The sequence below is a fragment of the Bufo gargarizans genome, chromosome 1 (assembly GCF_014858855.1).
Source record: "Bufo gargarizans isolate SCDJY-AF-19 chromosome 1, ASM1485885v1, whole genome shotgun sequence".
NCBI classification, from domain to species: domain Eukaryota; kingdom Metazoa; phylum Chordata; class Amphibia; order Anura; family Bufonidae; genus Bufo; species Bufo gargarizans.
In genome coordinates this window covers 97,141,542-97,163,336 of record NC_058080.1, presented here as the reverse complement: position 1 = coordinate 97,163,336, position 21,795 = coordinate 97,141,542, and the positions used below count along the sequence as shown (strand labels likewise).

At 41.3% G+C, this 21,795-nt stretch overlaps 1 protein-coding gene and 1 pseudogene across 4 annotated transcripts in view; both read left to right on the top strand.

The window, feature by feature from the left end:
• Window positions 1–1,466: 1,466 nt before the first annotated feature.
• The window catches only part of LDB2 (LIM domain binding 2), a 362,209-nt gene continuing 341,880 nt past the window's right edge, over window positions 1,467–21,795 (top strand). For all 4 annotated transcript variants that reach the window (XM_044296920.1, XM_044296912.1, XM_044296938.1 and 1 more), the window contains exon 1: window positions 1,467–1,829. In XM_044296920.1, the coding sequence (XP_044152855.1) occupies window positions 1,698–1,829 (132 nt within the window). In that variant the 5' untranslated portion in view covers window positions 1,467–1,697. The remainder of the gene's footprint in view (window positions 1,830–21,795) is intronic.
• LOC122925217 lies at window positions 19,482–19,628 on the top strand (annotated as a pseudogene).

The window sequence follows — 21,795 nt, the reverse complement described above, 5'->3', positions numbered from 1 at the left end:
TGTAACACATGTGCACATAGCTTGAGAAAGACCGCAACAAGCGGTTGAAACGTCGCTACTACATGACACTGGGTGAATAAACCGCACGTGTTCTTTTGATCTTAATGGTGTGCTGCTGGCTTCTTCCGTCTTATCTATATATCTATCTATCTCTCATTCTTATATCTATCTATCTATCTATCTATCTCATATCTGTCTTGTACTTATTATGTCTATCTATTGTATATATTTCTATTTATGATCTATCTATCTATTAAGTGGAAATGGACTTCTAGCTGTGCGGTCCTCTGAAAGTAGATGGCCAGTATGCATAATATAGAATTAAAATTAAGATCTATCACAGTAAATCTAGTCTAGATAAGGGGTTGTCTTCTAAAAGAGGTGATCTTTTGGAAATTTTTCACCTGTATATACACTATCCTTTTCAGAGAAAGAAGAAAGAAACATAGGAAGATGTACAATAGAAAGATCCATATAATAATGCAAGATAGATAGATAGCTTGATAGATAGATATTAGATAGATAGATAGATAGATAGATAGATAGATAGATAGATTGCTAGATAGATAGATACATACATAGATAGACAGACAGATAGATAGATATTAGATAGATAGGTATATAGATAGATAGATAGATAGATAGATACATAGATAGGTATATAGATAGATAGATAGATACATAGATACATAGATAGATAGATAGATAGATAGATACATATATACATAGATAGATAGATAATAGATAGATAGACAGATAGATAGATAGCTTGATAGATAGATATTAGATAGATAGATTGCTAGATAGATAGATAGATAGATAGATAGATATTAGATAGATAGATTGCTAGATAGATAGATAGATAGATAGATAGATAGATATTAGATAGATAGATACATAGATAGATAGATACATATATAGATAGATAGATAGAATATGAGATAGATATTAGATAGATAGAATATGAGATAGATATTAGATAGATAGATAGATAGATATGAGATGGATAGATAGATAGATAGATAGATAGATACATAGATAGATATTAGATAGACAGACAGATAGATAGGTTTTAGACAGATAGATAAATAGATAGATAGAATTTAGATGATTTGAAACTTTCCATCAAAATTTCTCATAAAAAAACTCTTTCTCTGAAAAATGACAGCAAAAATCTGCATTTTACTCTTATTTTTGCTTTAATTTACACTCTTCCTCTTTTTTAATTTATTTATAATATTATAATTTTTATTGTTATTTATGATTTTATTTATAATAATAAATGACACACCTCCATAGAAGGAATAATAGTAGAAATAGACTGGATGCAGAGCATTAGAAGTGTCCGGGTCCCCTGTGGGACTTTGCCGGATGAAATGAGAAGAAATAGTTGAGCGGTGCCTGTGCGGACAGGAAGTCGCCCTTTTGGCATACTGCTTCTTTAAAAACAGGCAGTGTAGCCTGAAGCTATCCAGCCTCTCTCGCTCTGGTGCTCTCCCTCTCTCTCCCTTTCTCTCTCGCTCTCCAATCTCTCCCTCGCTTTCTCTCTGTGTCTTGCCATAGAGGGCTTTCCAAGCACTTCCCCGGCAGTGTGATCTGTGCTTGCAGGCTGCTAGTTTATGCTGGGGAGAGCACACAGCCCATGAGCTCTATATGGATGCTGTTGCTACTCTGATTCTCTGGAAACAAAACAGAAGATGTCCAGCACTCCGCATGACCCTTTCTATTCTTCTCCCTTTGGTCCTTTCTACAGAAGGCATACTCCATACATGGTGCAGCCAGAGTATCGCGTCTATGAGCTGAACAAGAGACTGCAGTCTCGCACAGAGGTAAGTCTTTCCACCCTTCCCCTATAGACTGCCATATAGGCTCTCACGGATCCTCTGACCTGCACTATGCATGGTCCAGACTCTCCGTCAGCCCTGGTCGTGCCTACTATTGTCTATACCCCTGTCACTGGGTTCTAGAAGGAACTAGAGGAATGTTGGGGTCGGTCACAATGTTTCAGTGATGGGGACTTTCTAAAGGACTGAAGTAAAGTTAAGTCTCAGAGTCAAACGTTCTTACAATTTTGATTGATTTGTTTCTTGCTTTGAGTCTTTTTGATTATTCAGAGTCATTTCTTCCAGACTATAAAGTAACTGTAAAGTTGGTACCAAGAGATCTTACGACAAGGACTTAAACTTGTAGGATAGTAAAGTGTGAGTGTGTATGATGAAATGAGCGGGGGGCGATGAATATTCACTAGGCTGCCTGCGCTACTCACTTTTGGAAAGTGATGAAAAGTATGTGAACTGGATTGATGGCAGGCGTCCTATAGCACCTGTATCTCCAAATGTGTTCTGTCGCCGCCCTGGGAGCGTGCCCCCCGCACAGCTGCATGGTGTCAACACGGCTCACATGTGTGGAATTATTTACCACAAGTCAGGTTCCTTTAGATGGATGGCTACTGCTACTAAAGTGGTGGGGAGCCTTCCAAATATTAGGTCGGGTCATACGAGAGATGGATGGCTACTGCTACTGACGTGGGGTGAAGTGGTGGGGAGCCTTCCAAATATCGGGTCCGGTCATACAAGAGATGGATGGCTACTGCTACTGACGGGGGGTGAAGTGGTGGGGACCCTTCCAAATATCAGGTTGGGTCATACGAGAGATGGATGGCTATTGCTACCGACAAGGGGGTGAAGTGGTGGGGAGCCTTCCAAATATCGGGTCGGGTCATACGAGAAATGGATTGCTACTGCTACTGACAGAGGGGTAAAGTGGTGGGGACCCTTCCAAATATCGGGTCCGGTCATACAAAAGATGGATGGCTACTGCTACTGACGGGGGGGTGAAGTGGTGGGGACCCTTCCAAATATCGGGTTGGGTCATACGAGAGATGGATGGCTTCTGCTACTGACAAGGGGGTGAAGTGGTGGGGAGCCTTCCAAATATCGGGTCGGGTCATACAAGAGATGGATGGCTACTGCTACTGACAAGGGGGTGAGGTGGTGGGGACCCTTCAAAAAAGAGATGGATGGCTACTGCTATTGATGGAGGGGTGAAGTGTTGGGGAGACTTCCAAATATGGGGTCCGGTCATACACTATGGATTAATTCCGCTGTATTCCATATGGAAGTTTATGATGATACATAAATAATAAAAACAAGCACAGTACTACACTACATCCAGATGTAGCAGAGCTAAATTGTTTTTTTGTTTTTGTTTTGTTTTTCATCACGCTCACTAGGGAGCATGATATGCACTTTATATTACAATGACCTGGAACCTGCATTTCTTTGACCACACGTGACATAAATCTGCTTAACTTTACAAATCAGGGTCTTAAGGTGTACAAATAACCAACCATTATCTCAATGCTTGAAAGTACGTATGTAGCAGAGCTGAACTTGTCATACAGATGTTCATTCTCTGCAGTCCACACGAAATATCAGTCATACACAAGTTAGTAAAGCACACGGCTCTGCTACATGTATAATTAGGGCAGATAGGATTTAGTAAGTCTCTCCCTCAGGTTAGGGATGTATATGTGCAGGGAAATACAGTACACATAGACACGTGCATAGTACACGAGGGCACACACCCCAGCCTGAGGTTCTCCATACATGACAGTGAGGATTACCTGGTAGACAGCCCACCCTTACTCAAAGACCGCTCATACTAGTTAGGAGGATCTGTAGCTTATATAAACCCCTCCACTTTATATAGGAGGCTGTGCTGTCCGGGCACAGCTAGCTCCTCGTGCAAATGCCAATGCTAGTGGCCTGCCCTGGCATACAGATTGCTAAATCAGGCATATACGGTATACATGCGTGGCATAAGAAGTTGTCCTCTCGTGACATGAAGATTCAAGTTCTAATTCTTTCTATACAGTGGATACTGACATGGATACATTTATTTTTAAACATTTTAGATGTTCTTGAATTACATTAAAGGATTGGAGTAACGTAAAAAAAAAATAAGACAATAAAAAAGGCAAAAAGGCAAAAATAAAATCACAAATGCTGAATAGAGGCTCAGCGGCACTGTTGCCTTAAAGGGGTCGTCTCACTTCAGCAAGTGGCATTTATTATGTAGAGAAAGTGAATACAAGGCACTTACTAATGTATTATGATTGTCCATGTTGCTTCCTTTGCTGGCTGGATTCATTGATCCATCACATTGTACGCTGATCATTTCCAGGGGTTATGACCACCCTGCAATCCAGCAGCGGTGGTCGTGCTTGCTCACTTTAGACAAAAGTACTGTCCTCTCCGGTGGCCGGGACTGTAGGAGTGTGCATAGACACGCAGGCGCAGCAGCACTCGCCCTGGACATCTCGTGTCTGTGGTACAGCGGTGGTCGAAACCCCTGCAGTGTATAATGTGATGGAAAAATGAATCCAGCCGGTAAGGAGGCAATATGGACAATTACAATACATTAGTAAGTGCCTTGTATGAACTTTCTCTACATAATAAATGCCATTTGCTGAAGTGAGACAACCCCTTTAAAGTCCTGGGTTTGGATCTGACCATAGACATCTGCATGCAGTTTGTACGTTCTTCCTGTGGGTTTCCTCCAGGTACTCCAAAAACATATCTACAGTATGTAGTTTAATTCAGAATTTAGAGAGGAGGCCCCAAGGAGGACAGGAGCTGATGTGAGCTGGTGCTATATAAATGAATAACAGGATAATACCCTAAGGCAGTGTTCACATGCTGCTGTCATATTGCGGTTTTTGCAGTGCTACAGCAAAGACGTCGCTGCTTTGCAAAACTTTTGAATTTTTGTCACAGTCAAAAGCCGTGATATAACAGCAAAATGTGAAAACAGATTAAATTCCGTTTTTTTTCCCACTGGTTTTAATCCATAAGAAGTGATCATCATAATCCGATGTGATGGGATGACAGGGGGCCTCATGCTGGCTGTGAGTCTCAGAAGCTTGCAATCTATACTGCATTCAATCCGCCAACAATCAATCAAAGATCCTATGCTATCCCATTCTATACACAGGATAGTAGAAAGTTTGACTTTTCCCCTGAGGGTGAGGTTTCTGTTTGTAAAAAATATTTAGTTAAATAAACAAACAAAAAAAAACCCATAAAAACATTTACAGAAAAGTGAAACTCTACCTAACATTACCAGTGAGTCTGCCATCTATGCAGGGCATAGCCATTGCCTTTGTTTGGGGGAAAGAAATCTGCTGTTGCTGCTGAAAAACTGTCAGTAAGCTGCTGTTGACTGATCTCTTATACTTATGTGTCTCTATGTAGTAGTGCATAATGGTGTCCTATGAATCAGCCCGCCTTGGCTCACTACAGGATTGTCTGGTTTAGCCCATCCATTATTACGTCACACCTCCTGACAACTCTCTTTTAGTAGATGATTGTCACGTGAAATTACAGTTCCATTCAATTGCTCTATGTTGTGTCGTTCCTCTATTATTCCTACTAGAAGTTTATGAGTAAGTTACCAGTCGGTGGTGTGTGCCGCCCTCCACAGTCTGACATTGTCCAATCAGTGCTGGCAATGGCAGACTGTGCTGAGACTCACCCCTTTGTCAAGGAGAATGGTAACACCAAGTTGGCAATTTATTCTTAAATTTACAGGAGGAACCAGAGAGGTACAGCACTCTCTGTAATTTGAAGCTTCCAAATTGCTATTCCGTTGAAATGGAAGTAGTTCCAAAAACAGACATGTCGGGAGAGGGGACAGGTCCTCTTTAATAGAGAGAAGATGTTTTGTACCTGGCACCTAAACCAGTGTGGGCAGCAGCTATTTTCTATCCATAGGACACAGATAGCCCTTTCATTTCAATAGGAATTGTGTAATACATAATTTCTCCTGTGGTGGTGCTGCAGAGAAATTGAACACTTGTTGCCATGTTCCACTTGCAGAATACAGGTGATCACTGGGGGTCCAAGCATCGTTCGTGACCCTTGTAACTAAAGGGAGCCCATCGATGAACACACCAATATATTACAGGTCCTTCTCAAATAATTAGCATATTGTGATAAAGTTCATTATTTTCTGTAATGTACTGATAAACATTAGACTTTCATATATTTTAGATTCATTACACACAACTGAAGTAGTTCAAGCCTTTTATTGTTTTAATATTGATGATTTTGGCATACAGCTCATGAAAACCCCAAATTCCTATCTCAAAAAATTAGCATATTTCATCCGACCAATAAAAGAAAAGTGTTTTTAATACAAAAAAAGTCAACCTTCAAATAATTATGTTCAGTTATGCACTCAATACTTGGTCGGGAATCAGAAATGACTGCTTCAATGCGGCGTGGCATGGAGGCAATCAGCCTGTGGCACTGCTGAGGTGTTATGGAGGCCCAGGATGCTTCGATAGCGGCCTTAAGCTCATCCAGAGTGTTGGGTCTTGCGTCTCTCAACTTTCTCTTCCCAATATCCCACAGATTCTCTATGGGGTTCAGGTCAGGAGATTTGGCAGGCCAATTGAGCACAGTAATACCATGGTCAGTAAACCATTTACCAGTGGTTTTGGCACTGTGAGCAGGTGCCAGGTCGTGCTAAAAAATGAAATCTTCATCTCCATAAAGCTTTTCAGCAGATGGAAGCATGAAGTGCTCCAAAATCTCCGGATAGCTAGCTGCATTGACCCTGCCCTTGATAAAACACAGTGGACCAACACCAGCAGCTGACATAGCACCCCAGACCATCACTGACTGTGGGGACTTGACACTGGACTTCAGGCATTTTGGCATTTCCCTCTCCCCAGTCTTCCTCCAGACTCTGGCACCTTGATTTCCGAATGACATGCAAAATTTGCTTTCATCCGAAAAAAGTACTTTGGACCACTGAGCAACAGTCCAGTGCTGCTTCTCTGTAGCCCAGGTCAGGCGCTTCTGCCGCTGTTTCTGGTTCAAAAGTGGCTTGACCTGGGGAATGCGGCACCTGTAGCCCATTTCCTGCACACGCCATGTTTCTACTCCAGACTCAGTCCACTGCTTCCGCAGGTCCCCCAAGGTCTGGAATCGGTCCTTCTCCACAATCTTCCTCAGGGTCCGGTCACCTCTTGTCGTTGTGCAGCGTTTTCTGCCACACTTTTTCCTTCCCACAGACTTCCCACTGAGGTGCCTTGATACAGCACTCTGGGAACAGCCTATTCGTTCAGAAATTTCTTTCTGTGTCTTACCCTCTTGCTTGAGGGTGTCAATGGTGGCCTTCTGGACAGCAGTCAGGCCGGCAGTCTTACCCATGATTGCGGTTTTGAGTAATGAACCAGGCTGGGAGTTTTTAAAAGCCTCAGGAATCTTTTGCAGGTGTTTAGAGTTAATTAGTTGATTCAGATGATTAGGTTAATAGCTCTTTTAGAGAACCTTTTCATGATATGCTAATTTTTTGAGATAGGAATTTTGAATTTTCATGAGCTGTATGCCAAAATCATCAATATTAAAACAATAAAAGGCTTGAACTACTTCAGTTGTGTGTAATGAATCTAAAATATATGAAAGTCTAATGTTTATCAGTACATTACAGAAAATAATGAAGTTTATCACAATATGCTAATTTTTTTTAGAAGGACCTGTATGTATGGACAATATACTGAGAGTTCATCAGACTATTTCCATGTTCATGCATTAATGAACAAGTCATATTAGGCCATTATAATAAAAAAAAAACTATATTTTGACAACTTAAAGATAGGGAAAAAAATTTTTTAAACCAAACAAAAAAAATAAGATATATATATGTATAACAGACCATTACATTTTTCCCTATAGTGCAGTGACCCATTGATTCACTGCTAAAGCTACTTAATAGTTAATGTATTTCATGATGCTCTATGTAATCCAAATTGGTGGTGTATAGGCACGAATGTGTTAAACTGGCAGTCCTTAGTTGGTTGAGGGAAGACAGGCTTGCCCAGCCCCCTGGTTTGTAGAGAAGAGAGTTCCTAGCAAGCAAAGCTAGAATAAAGACCTGTTTTTGTGTACTGGTTAAAAAGTAGGCCAAAAGAGAAGCATCATCTAGGAAAAGGCCATTCCTGAGAGTGGAAACATGCAGGAAAGCATCCTTGCCAAGGGTTATCCTCTAAGGGAAGGAACTACTGAATATTTACAGAAGGATGATGACTAAATTAAGGCTGTGCTGAACCAAGACTGTAAGGTAAATGCAGGTTTATAGCAGTAGACTTTAATGCATATGAAAAGGGTAAACAGATTCAGGCGCCCTCCATAATTTTGAAATGGACTAGTCATCTGATCTACTGTAGGACTGCACCCCATAGACTGGGCATTGCAGAGAAACATTGAGGGTGATTACACATCTCTAGTCAATTTGGAAAGATTTCCACAAAGAAATTCAGGGAGGAGGACATGATTGCCACCTCCTATATACAGCCTTTTGTAAAACCTTGCCCTGTGATATGCCTCAGAACTCTGCCTATTACTTGCAATTGCACTGTGACACCCATCATCCTCCGCAAAGAGACTGATCTTTGTTATAATCAAGCCAGGCCTGGTCATTGCTCCATCATCTGCCAGCCCTTGCACTGTTCTCCTGCACATCTTCACCTTCTAGGGCACCCACATCTCCACCACCAAGGGCACTCCATCCACTTTCAGACAGGAGCCCCCAAAAGAGCTCTCAGGAGTCCCTGGCACTCCATAAGCATTTAGGCCTCTTCTTAGGCCAGTGACATCTTCATACTTCGGTCACATAGCCTACATGCAACTCAGTCCCGTTCATGTATGCGCTATGCAAGGTATAGAATGGAGGTGTGCTTGGTGAGGAGGCGTTAGCACTTACTGGAGCTCCTCAAACAGCTGATCATTGGCGATGCCGCGAGACGAACCCCAACTGATCGGATATTGATGACCTATCAATACCAAATTCAAAGTTAACCCCTTTAATAGAGTTGATCTGTATAAACCAGACAAAGTCTGCTTCTAATCTGACAACCCCTTTAAATGCTTTCATATGTACTTGAAGGATAATAATGGGTTGTCTGAGATTATAAATGTCGTAAAACAATATAATATAGCAAAAAATGCATTACTTACCTGTTGAAACCCTCGCTGGTCCAGCTCTCTCTGGTCTTACTGGGCTGCAGCCAATCTCTGGTCTCAGCAGATTACTGGTCACATGATGTCAGTATTGCAGCCTAGATAACGGCAAAGTGGTGGGGGGACTAAACATCTAGGTAATGCTTCTTTCCTTATTATATACCTTTGCCTCAATTTTATATGATCTCAGACAATCCCTTTATATTTTACCTTGCCTTTGGAATGAATGCATTACTTAACACGCTCTTCTATGATCAGTTATCACTGGAATTACTCCTGCATCCATTTTTTAAACTCAAAAGCATTTTGCGCTGAAACATTTTTCTAATTGGGGTTAATTAAAAATTGTGCTTTGTTTGGCTTCTGCAGCCTGCATGTATTCCACTGCACGGCCAGCTGCAGAATGCCATTGTGTGCTAAATCTGTCAGACAAGCTCTCTGATGGTCCTGTCTGCAGCGCCACTCTCCTGAAACTGAATGAAGTTCAAATCTTAAAAATAATTAACAACTAAAATAAGCATAATTAAAATCGGATCTGAGATCAGCTTCAGGAATGGTCCGAGCCACTGAAGATGGACTAAGGACAGAACGGCATTCTGCAGCTTGCTGAATAGTGGAATATACTAACTGCACACTACTGAAGCCAAAGGAAGCAGCATTTTCAATTAAAACCAAAATAAATAAAAATTTGCACAAAATACATGCTTCATATAAAAAAATTAATAGAATGTCCGTAGCCTTTAAATCTACCGGGTCTGTCTCTTGTAATCTGCATCCTATTCATATACAGTCATGTGAAAAAATTAGGACACCCTTTGAAAGCATGTGGTTTTTTGTAACATTTTTAATAAAAGGTTATTTCATCTCCGTTTCAACAATACAGAGAGATTAAAGTAATCCAACTAAACAAAGAAAACTGAAGAAAAGTCTTTTCAAGATCTTCTGTAAATGTCATTCTACAAAAATGCCTATTCTAACTGAGGAAAAAGATAGGACACCCTTGCCCCTAATAGCGAGTGTTACCTCCTTTGGCTGAAATAACTGCAGTGAGACGGTTCTTGTAGCCATCTACCAGTCTTCGACATCGGTCTGAGGAAATTCTACCCCACTCCTCAATGCAGAACTTTTTCAGCTGTGAGATGTTTGAGGGGTTTCTTGCACGTACAGCCCTTTTCAAGTCACCCCACAGCATCTCAATGGGATTCAAATCTGGACTTTGACTTGGCCATTCCAGGACTCTCCATTTCTTCTTTTTCAGCCAATCTTTGGTTGATTTACTAGTATGTTTTGGGTCATTGTCATGTTGCATGGTCCAGTTCCGCTTCAGCTTTAATTTTCTAACTGATGGTCTCACATGTTCTTCAAGCACCTTCTGATACACAGTAGAATTCATCGTGGATTCTATGATGGTGAGCTGACCAGGTCCTGCTGCAGCAAAGCAGCCCCAAACCATGACACTTCCACCTCCATGCTTCACAGTTGGTATGAGGTTCTTTTCTTGGAATGCTGTGTTTGGTTTACGCCAAACATGTCCTCTGCTGTTGTGTCCAAATAATTCAATTTTGGACTCATCTGTCCAAAGAACATTATTCCAGAAGTCCTGGTCTTTGTCAACTTTATCTCTGGCAAATGTCAGTCTGGCCTCGATGTTTCTCTTGGAAAGCAAAGGTTTCCTCCTTGCACACCTCCCATGCAAGTTAAACTTGTACAGTCTCTTTCTGATTGTAGAGGCATGTACTTCTACATCAACAGTAGCCAGAGCCTGCTGTAGTTCTCGAGATGACACTTTAGGGTTTTTGGAGACCTCTTTTAGCATCTTGCGGTCTGCTCTTGGGGTGAACTTGCTGGGGCGACCAGTCCTGGGCATGTTGGCAGTTGTTTTGAAAGCCCTCCACTTGTAGACTATCTTCCGGACAGTGGAATGGCTGATTTCAAAATCTTTTGAGATCTTTTTAAATCCCTTCCCAGACTCATAGGCTGCTACAATCTTTTTTCTAAAGTCCTCTGACAGCTCTTTTGCTCTCACCATGGTGCTCACTCTCACTTCAACAGTCAGGAGCACACCAAACTAAATGTCTGAGGTTTAAATAGGGCAAGCCTCATTCAACATGCAGAGTAACGATCTACTAATTATGTGCACCTGGTGTGATATACCTGTGTGAGATCTGAGCCAATTTAAGAGGGAATACATGTGAGGGTGTCCTATCTTTTTCCTCAGTTAGAATAGGCATTTTTGTAGAATGACATTTACAGAAGATCTTGAAAAGACTTTTCTTCAGTTTTCTTTGTTTAGTTGGATTACTTTAATCTCTCTGTATTGTTGAAACGGAGATGAAATAACCTTTTATTAAAAATGTTACAAAAAACCACATGCTTTCAAAGGGTGTCCTAATTTTTTCACATGACTGTAGTAAGGTGACAGACTGTCCCAAATGTCCTGCATTAAATTAAATGACCATTTAAGCAATCCTTCTAGAATATTAGCAACCAAATGCAAAAAATGCCTATTGGCAACTACAAATAGATTCCTCATTGTCAACAAAAGGTCCCTGTTTTCATAGACACAATGTATAATATTACAGTATGTTAGGGGATCACTATTTAAAGGTGTTATCCCATGACTAATGTAAAACATGAAAATATATCATATAGTAAATGACAATCTCTTTCTAACAAAGCTAGAACCAGCCCTGTACCTCACATGGATCCAGAGATCTCCACATTCATTGCTCTGCTAGATTTATATCAAGCTGACAGCTCAGGGGGAGTGTCTTTTCTGCTGCAGCTCAGGGGGTGTGTCTCAGCTCTCCCTATTACAGCTCAGGAGGCGTGTCTCAGCTCTTCCTATCACAGCTCAGGGGGCGTGTCTCAGCTCTGCCTATCACAGCTCAGGAGGCGTGTCTCAGCTCTCCCTATCACAGCTCAGGAGGCAGCTGAAGGATGGAACTGAGCATGTGCGGCCATCTCAGTGAGCAGGTCAAAGAAATAAGAAAAAACAAACAGCAGGTGGCGCTATACAGACACATTTTACTGAATAACTCAGTGGCTATGCAAAATTTTTAGTTACATGCAATTATAAAAGTTTTCAGATCCAGGTGCTGGTTTGAAAACTGTAGAATATTTTTCGTGGGACAACCCCTTTAAGCAATTCAGTATTTCCTGAAAATTAGCAACCAAGAGGAGCTATAAAGCTACCATGACTCCTAGATCATTCATGTGTCTGATATGAATATTTCAGTTTTTCTTTTTTCCTGTCTCTGGAACTTTCTTAAATCACTTATTACTCAAAGGTACACGAAGAACCTGTAACTGAGGAGAATATGTCTAATATATCGTATAAATGTATGCAGAGATCAGTCTGCTTATCGGAGTTCTGATTCATTTACTTACAGTAGATTGAATGGAACAGATCTATCCCCTTTTTTATTTGAGTGTTGTTATTGTGGTATACCACTAGGTGTCACTGTGTTTGTGAAATTGAATGGGTTTAAACCCCATTGGACATAATGATGAATCTGTTTCTGCAATTTATCATTTCCCCCCCCCCCCCCCCTATATTTATATTTAGAAGGACTATTTTCTGTGTTGCTGGGGAAGGGGCAATTAGTTTTCTGTTAAAGGGATTCTCCGACTTTTTTATACTGATGACCTGATCAGTGTCTGATCGGTGGGGGTCCGGCACCTTGGACTCTTGCAGCCTCCTCACAGCTTGCTATGCACAGTGCAGTACATTGTATAGGAGCTGTGCTTGGTATCGCACTCAGCCCCATTCACTTGACTAGGACTGAGCTGTGCCTAGGCCACCTGACCGATGAGCATGACGTCACTGGGTCACAGAAGTGCTGGTGCCTTCTCAAACAGCTGATCAGCGGGGGCCCCAGGTGTCGGACTCCCACAGATCAGATACTGATGACCTATCCAGAGGATAGTCACCAGTATAAAAAAGTTAGAAAACTCATTTAAGAAAAATACAATAGAAGCTTCTGGGAGAAGATTTATTGTAGATAATATAGTGATTTTAAAAAGTTTTAACATCCAAAATGTTAAATGTACAAATTCTATGTGATATGTCCGAGATGTGAAAATTAGATTGTGAGCCCCTTGGAAACATGATGTGAATGATTACTATCTCTCTCTCTCTCTCTATCACGCTCTCTTTCTATCTTGTATCCATCTATCTAATATAATATAATATCTATTTTCAGTATCTATCTATCTACCTATCTCATATCTATCGCATATCTATCTATCTATTATATATCTATCTCATATCTATCTATCTATCTATCTATCTATCTATCTCATATCTATCTATCTATCTATCTATCTATCTATCTATCTAATATCTATATCTATCCACCCCTTTATGTGTTGGGTCGCCTTCCTCTACAAGACAGCCCACTCTTTCCCTGGTGGAGATGAGGGGGGCTCACATATTTGCTCATACTGTGGGGGTTGAGCAGAGGGCTGTATGGCTCGCACTACACATGTGGAAGGAACAGGCTGTGCTCCTCTCATGTGCCCCAAAGCTTTTGTCCAGTGTGAACTGCTCCTATGGTATGTGCATCCTTTGTTGCAGTATTATTTAGGGTCATTTATACAGGTAGCAGGGCTGCATTTATTATCTCTTTGTGGCTTTATATTTCACATATCGTGTTAATGCAGCAGATGGACGAGCGTCGAGCAGTCCTATGTAGAAGAAAGCTAACACATGTACCCATAACTTATTTCTGATTTACCAGTCAAACACAGTTCCGCCTGCTATATAACATGCCTAAAGGTACACAAGGTTCCTGCTTTACCTGCTTTGTGACTTTTTTCGCCATCACTATCATTTTTTGCCATCATTTTCTTTATTATGGTGATTTCAGGTGAAAACCACTTCATTGCTTCTATGGTCTCCAGGTTCATGTAGCAACACATATTTTTAGCATATTATTACAGACCTGTCATAACCTTTCCTCTTGGCTGCACATATCCCTGGACGTGTGACCAGCTTTAAAAAGAAAAAAACATGATTATGTGATAGTATGTCACAAGATGTCTATCCTGTCTGTGTCTGTGCGTGGCCACCTAGTGGTTGTGTTGTGAATCACAATCTCTTAAGGGTTTTGATAGCATGTTCGAATATTGTGTTGAATTTCTTTTATCAGTAAATTGAGTCCTTAAAGGGGTTCTTCAGGCACTTCATCTAATTCATGTATGGTGGTAACCTATGGAGGGAAGGTGTTTTCTTTTGCATAGTACTAGTAGTGCATCCTCTCTTGCTCCCCCGATGCAGCCATCTCCACTGCACTAGCACACACTGCAGGCTCCTCATCCTGGGTCACCACCGGATGTGGTCACTTCTTTTCCGTCACATCCAGGACCCAGGCTGAAGAGCCCGCAATGGCGTGAGAGAGGGTAAGTACTATGCCGCAGAACTTCCATGGATTAGCACCAAATGTTAATTAGATGAAATGCCTGGAGAACCCCTTTAACTACATTAAATCTAAAGTACGGAGAGATATATCTGTATATCTATGTAATATATAAAACCACCAACAAGCAGGTTAGCCGATCCTATTATTGTTTCTGTTTTGTACTTCACATGTTATGAACACAATCAGTCTGGTAGACTATAGAAAGCTTCTCCATGTCTATAGAAAATTGTTCCCCAAACCTGATGCAGGATGGGATTTTTAAATTAAAAAAATAGTAAAATTTTAAAAAATACTAGTCGGAGCCTGTGCACACATTTGTTAATAGCGGAATCAAGATGCATTGCCGGATCTGTTTTACTGCAGATAATAGCATCCAACAAACCCTGTTGACTTAAATTTGGGTATAAAGGGTTCAGTCATGAAATCCAGGGTCAGACTGGCCCACCAGAGTACCAGAGGATCCTCTGGTGGGCCCTGGCTCTGATTCAGTAGTGGACCTCAAAGGTCCAGAAGAAAAGAAAAAAACGTTTGGAGCTGCCTTTGGAATGAATTACTTCCCCCTAGGGCCTATTTCTTTGATTCAAAACCTATTAGTCCTCATTGATGATGTAGATGTTGGGCCCTGAGAATAATTTCCTCTGGAGGGCCCAAGGAACCCCAGTCCGACACTGATGGAATCCTTCAAGTAGCATTTCCTATTCTTCGCACCAAGTATGTTGGAAGTTGTGACAGATTCATATATCATGTGAGTATCATCCTTCCAAGTTCGTCCTGGTAGGTTGAGGCTCAATACTATAAACTAAACCCATAGGGGGGGATTTACGAAGACTTCTCCACCACTTTTGCGGCATAATAAAGTTGCCAATTACAGTGTACATCATATTTGCGTCATAATTGCAACTTTTTGCACATCTCAACACTCTTCTAAAGTGGTGTGAAAAAGGAGGCAGGGCTTAGTGGAAGTGGCGGAGCCTTCACTATCCAATGGAAAAAACATAATTTACACCAGAAACTTGTGTAGAAGATAACTCAAGTCTACACCTGCCCCCTGGCTAGCATAAATTTTAGTTTCTGGTGCACGGAAGGCCAGAGATGCAGGTAGAGGCATGTGCCTCGTGATCTCACTCCACCGCACAGGGGTGAAGACTGACATAGGAAGGCCAGAGATGCTGAGAAATCTCTCCCATAACCTCCTGTGATCCTGAAGCCAGTAGCTCTATGCTCCGTTCACAGTGAAAGCATGGCATCGTTATATATCGGGAGAGACTGTAATGTGATTTTATTGTTACCCAATTAGAGATCAGCAAACAGGAATCTACAAACAACTAGTCGAAAAAGAGATGTTTTGAAAGCTATAAGCTGAAATGGCTGATTAAGAAGAATCATAGAGCCTATTATGTTAATGGCTGCAGGTTATACAAATAACTAGGAACATGAATATGAGAAGTCATTTGCATTTCCAAGTAGAACATTGTTATACGCAGATTTCGTTTACCAAGCCAATATGGGCTAGAGAAGGAAGAAGAGAGAGAATAGATGTCTCTGAGTGTATATTGCTTAAAGGGGTTGACTCATCTCAGACATTAATAGCATATCGCTAGGATAAACCATCAATGTCAGATAGGTGGGACCAGTTCTTATCTCCAGAACGGGCCCCCCAAAGCGAAAGGAAAGCAACCGAAATGCGCAGCCACCCTCTGTTCATCGCTACGAGGGTTCTAAAAATAAGCAAGTGCTGGATGGGTTATTTCAGCAGTGCCATAGCAGTGAATGGAGTGGTGGCCACGCTTTTGCGCTGCGCTCTCCATTCGTTGCTGTTCAACTTCTGAAAATAGCAGAGCACATTTGCTCAATTCCCATTGTGATGAACGAGGAACAAGTCACACATGCGCGGTGTACTCTTCTCTTTACTTTGGGGCACACCATTCCAGAGATAGGAGCAGGTCAAAGAGGTGGGACCTGCACCTATCTGGCGTTGATGGCATATCCTAGAGATGTCTGCCATCATTGTTTGAGATAATAGAGAATTGCGGCACACAGCTTTTGTCTGCAGTTTATGACATTTATTAGTGTTACATCACATGGGATTTGTGATCCAGTTACATTTCAGAAGAAAATTAGTCACATTCACTAGATTTGGCGACCAAACGTTTCGGCCTATCAAGGCCTTCCTCAACGGTCTATTATCTTAGTGTGACTTCTTGTGTTGTGGCTAGTGATCGAGCGCACAACACAAGAAGTCACACTAAGATAATAGTCCGCTGAGGAAGGCCTTGATAGGCCGAAACGTTTGGTCGCCAAATCTAGTGAATGTGACTAATTTTCTTCTGAAATGTAACTGGATCACAAATCCCATGTGATGTAACACTAATAAATGTCATAAACTGCAGACAAAAGCTGTGTGCCGCAATTCTCTATTATCTCAAACAATGATGGCAGACATCTCTAGGATATGCCATCAACGCCAGATAGGTGACTACTTTTCTTCTGAAATGTAACTGGATCACAAATCCCATGTGATGTAACACTAATAAATGTCATAAACTGCAGACAAAAGAAGCCGTGTGCCGCAATTCTCTATTATTTGGCTACGACTTACCAGTCCTTGCTGGCACTGGTAATAACAGTGTGTGGTGCTCTACCTCTATAACATCAATGTTTGAGATGATCCAACTAGAGATCAGCAGACTTCTTGAAATTCATTTTGTGTCCAATTCGCTAAACTTTTCCAACAAATTTGATTGAAGTCTGACGTTCTACACAAATTAAATATGCTCTAATTGGCCCGAAAATGGGCATATGAAACTGAGATCTCCTAGGACTCATATATATATATTTTTTTTTTACAAAGGACTCCTTTTAAGCTCATGAACGCAATGACAGCAATAGTAATTAATGTCAGAGTGCCACTGACATATATAGCTATGGGTAAATGAATGTTTGACGGTATTAACAAACTGTGTTTAAAAATACACCACGTCATCTCAGGTGTTCTGCTTTTTTATATTAGAAAGCCTCAAACATTGTTCCTTATTGAGTACAAATATTGTTTAAACACACACAGTGTTATGGGGGAAAAAACAGTGGCTTGTTGGAGGAACAAGCTTCCAAATATTATGCCTTATGCCTATTATGCCTGCCCCTGTTTATACACAAACACATCTTAATGTCATGAATAACAGTGGCTTGTTCTGCACAATCATCCAAAAATGATGTTCCTGACCATATCTATGCATGCACAAGTGTTAGGCTACTTTCACACTAGCATTTTTGCTGGATCCGGGAGGGTTCAGCAAAAATTCTTCCGTTACTGATAATACAACCATCTGCATCCATTATGAACGGATCCGGTTGTATTATCTTTAACATACCCAAAACGGATCCGTCATTAACTCCATTGAAAGTCAATGGGGGACGGATCAGTTTTCTATTGTGTCAGAGAAAACGGATCCATCCCCATTGGCTTGCATTGTGGGTCATGACGGATTTGTTTTACCCCGCATCCCAGGACGGAAAGCCAACTGCAGGATGCTGAGGTTTTCTCTCTGGTATGAGAACGGAACGGAATGCATTTTTGAGCATTGTGTTTTGTCCCCATTGACAATGAATGGGATCAAAAGGGAAGTGTTTTTTTTCCAGTATTGAGACCCTATGATGGATCTCAATACAGGAAAATAATAACGCTAGTGTGAAAGTAGCCTTAATTGTTAGAAGAAACAGTTGCTTGTACTGAACAAGCCTGGAAGAATTTGACCTTTAATTTGATAGCAGCAGTAGTACAGTGTGGATGTAGAAAGGATAGGATAATAGTGGCATGCGGTTGCACTAGTAGCAGCAGTAGTAGTGGTTGTAATAGTAGTAGTGGCAGCTGTGTAGCGGTAATGGTATTGGCAGTAGGGGTTATGGATGTGACAGTAGGGGGAGTAGCAGCTGTGGAGGTGGCAGCTATACACTGTCTGACTGCCTATGATGATAGGCAGGCAGACAGCAGCAGTGGCATAATGGCAGCAGCAGTAGCCATGGGGTATGGAACATGATGATGGAAAGGCAGACAGCGGCAGTGGAATGATGGTGGCGACAGCAGGCATATGGTACAGAACATGATGGTATATCATGTATATCAATATTTCAATGTACAAATCATTAGTTAAAGGGCAGAGCTACATGTGCAGGTATTGACGCTGAAAGGGCAGAGCTACATGTGCAGGTATTGACGCTGTGCAGTAGCTAGCTTGGCTATGAATTGATCTGAGTGTATTGGTGACCTTAGTGACAAGAACTTCCTTCTATAAAACAGACTCTGCTTCTGAGATGAACACAGACGCTTTTAATATTGATTCACATAGGTGTCCTGTAGGTTGTTATAGGAAATAAAGTGCACATCTGATTTGTTAAAAAACATGTTAGCAGGGTTTTCATAAATGTTAGAATGATAGTATTTCTGGCAGCTGCATACAAGTCTGTGGACAGTGTGATATTGTGTGCTGCATGTCTACTTCTATAAATTATTATTACGATTGAGCATTCTCAGTTACAAAAGCAGGAGACGTGATACTATCCAGTGACAGGCCGGTACTTTATTTTTTAGTACCATGATGTTTTTATATTGGATTTAGGTACCACTCGGCGAATTACTGTGCGCCAAAACCATATGTTTACCACAGTAGAGCAAAAGCATGCAGAGACATCTCAAAAGTTTTGATCGTAGGGGGTCTGAGTGCTGACACCTTCACCAAAAACTAGAATGAGACAAGAGAAGCGCTATTCTCTCTACAGAGGATAGAAGCAAGACAGGTCCATAGACTTCCAGTGAGCCCATCTCCTGAAGCGAGAACAGAGAGTGTCCTATGTGAGCACTTCTCCTATCTTGTTCTAGTTATTGGTGGGGGTCTTAGCACTCTGACCCCACAAAAAGAAACCTATCAGAAGTTTTTTTGAGAGAAAAGGGAGCAGAGAATCCCAGTCAATCACAGGATAGAATCACGTTTGCTACATTTTATCTGAGGATGTCCAGTTGTAGCAATAATTAATTGCTTCTCGGCCTTTTGGCTAAAATCAAGTGTAGTATCTGTTCTCATTAGTGGCAAGAGCTCATGAGATGAAAAAGATCTACACACGGAGTGGAAGTTTTCATATGTACACAGGTTCGCTGATGGCTACCTGTAGGTGACCCTCTAGATCAGAGTCATGGGCCGAGCCTGAGGTGTGGAAGTTCCCCAGAAGTGGTGAACCTGGGATACATGAACTAACTGGGGGTGGGAGCCCACTGAGTGATGGTAAATTTCCATGCACTCATTCTCACATTTGGAACACACTAACCTCTCTTTACCTAGCCCTTCTGGGAACTAGGAACTTTTATCATTCAAGTCGAACATCAGGGCCATAGTGGAACATGTTCACTTTATTTAGTTTTTATGTCACCGTATGTTCACTGTCCATGTTTGTTCTTCATAGGATCCTTCAGGGTGTGGCACCATTATTGCTTCCTTCTGAGGTCTAAGAGGGGAGGGGGCAGCATCAGGTTCCTTAACCTGCAATCTCTTGGCTTCTGCTTCTTGGGGATCGCCAAATCTCGACTGAGGCTCTTGACCAACACTTGGGTAGCTCAAGTAGAACCTAGATCATGACTGGCTCTTCCTTGGCTGAGGTTGACTACTTGTCCCTGACCCTCACAGGACTTTCCGCCTCAGAGGGACGGGCATTGGTTTATGGGGGATCCTTCTTTTCGGGCTTTCTATAGACATTATTTTTGTGTGGTTTGCTGAACTTTTGGGGATCCTAAATGTTCAAAAATAAGATATTTGAAAATAAATGGATTTTGAAACCCATGCAACCACTTTAATAATGTTTATGATGCTGATTATTAATCAGATTATTTTACAGCAGTCATTGTATTATTCAAATCAAGTTGCAGTTCCAGTTTTTCCACCTTGAAATGGTGAAAATGTACAAATCTGGATTTTTCTGAATGGGCTTCTCATGCAGCATAGAGCAATGATTTATAGTACACCCGATCGCCATATAAAACACAATATGCTGAGCTTTATTTCATATAGACAAGCCTAATATTACATAATTCAGCAGTATTTAAAGTGGCATGAATTGTTCAGCCAGGCTTCAGAATTATAATCAATGCTATTTCCTAGGTTTATGATTCTCAGTGTGAACCTTAAAAATAACCCTGTGGACCACAATGCTGCGTGCATTTATCTGAAGTCAGCTCTGACCATAATAACATGATGGATGGGGGAGAATACCGTGATTCGGGTGCTCATGTAAAATACACAAAGCATAAGTTATGATGAGCATTGCAAACGACCGCGTGCCAGCAGTAGTTAAATGTGGAATAATGAGAGCATATCAGCACACGGAGGCACCAGCGGCTCAGGAGCTCTGTCAGCGGGGCCTACTTATTTTTTCTAAAAATTATAATTTGCCAAGCCTAAGATTTTGCTGCTGAAAGAAAAATACATGTCACAAAGATGCACCTCTGCCTGTCTCTGAAGACTGAGATCAGCACCCCAGTACAGAATCTCCTGAACAATTTTGAAAAGAGGGGCGAATGTATATATACAGTATATATATATATATATATATATATATATATATATACAGTCATGTCTCAGGCAGATATGTTAATGATTACAGGTGCGGACTAATGAGAAACTGGGTGTTGTCACAAAAGAGTAGAAAAGTGCCTCCCCCACTGCCCAACAGAATGGCTCTCAGAGGCTACTTTTGAGTAATGTACCTCTTGGTGAGAAATAGTTGTCTGCTAGACATGCATGTACGATGCACTCAGACATTTTGCTCAGTTGACAGACTTTGAGAAGGGGAGCATCATTGAACAAAGACAAGTAGGATGGTCATCTCGACTAACTACCTACCATGATGGACGTTCTGACCTAGCTGTTAGAAGGTGTTGGGAGCAGTAGTTACGTGAAGTGATGCATACACTGTGAACAGGCTCACACAGACCACCAGTAGAGAAGATTGATCCACTGAGAAGCTCAAGCAGCTCCCACAGATTCATTGTCCACCATCTAGACACAGGTGGCTTCTTCATTGCACACCCCTGTCTCTGGCTGGATCATTTCTAGTCACTGAGCAGAAGAAATGTAAAAAAAAAACATAAAAAGTTTCATTTGATTCCAACAACTCCTTCTCGGTGTGGATTTTTTTGGTCAGTGAGTCTATACATACTGGAGACTGGTGGAGGGGGCAGGACATCGTCTAGGGGTGGAACATAACTTTTTGGCTTATTGTGGACAAGACAAGGGGGAAACTCCTGCTGCATCCAGTTGTCTTATAGCCTGACAAAGGATTTTGAGGAGGAGGTGAGA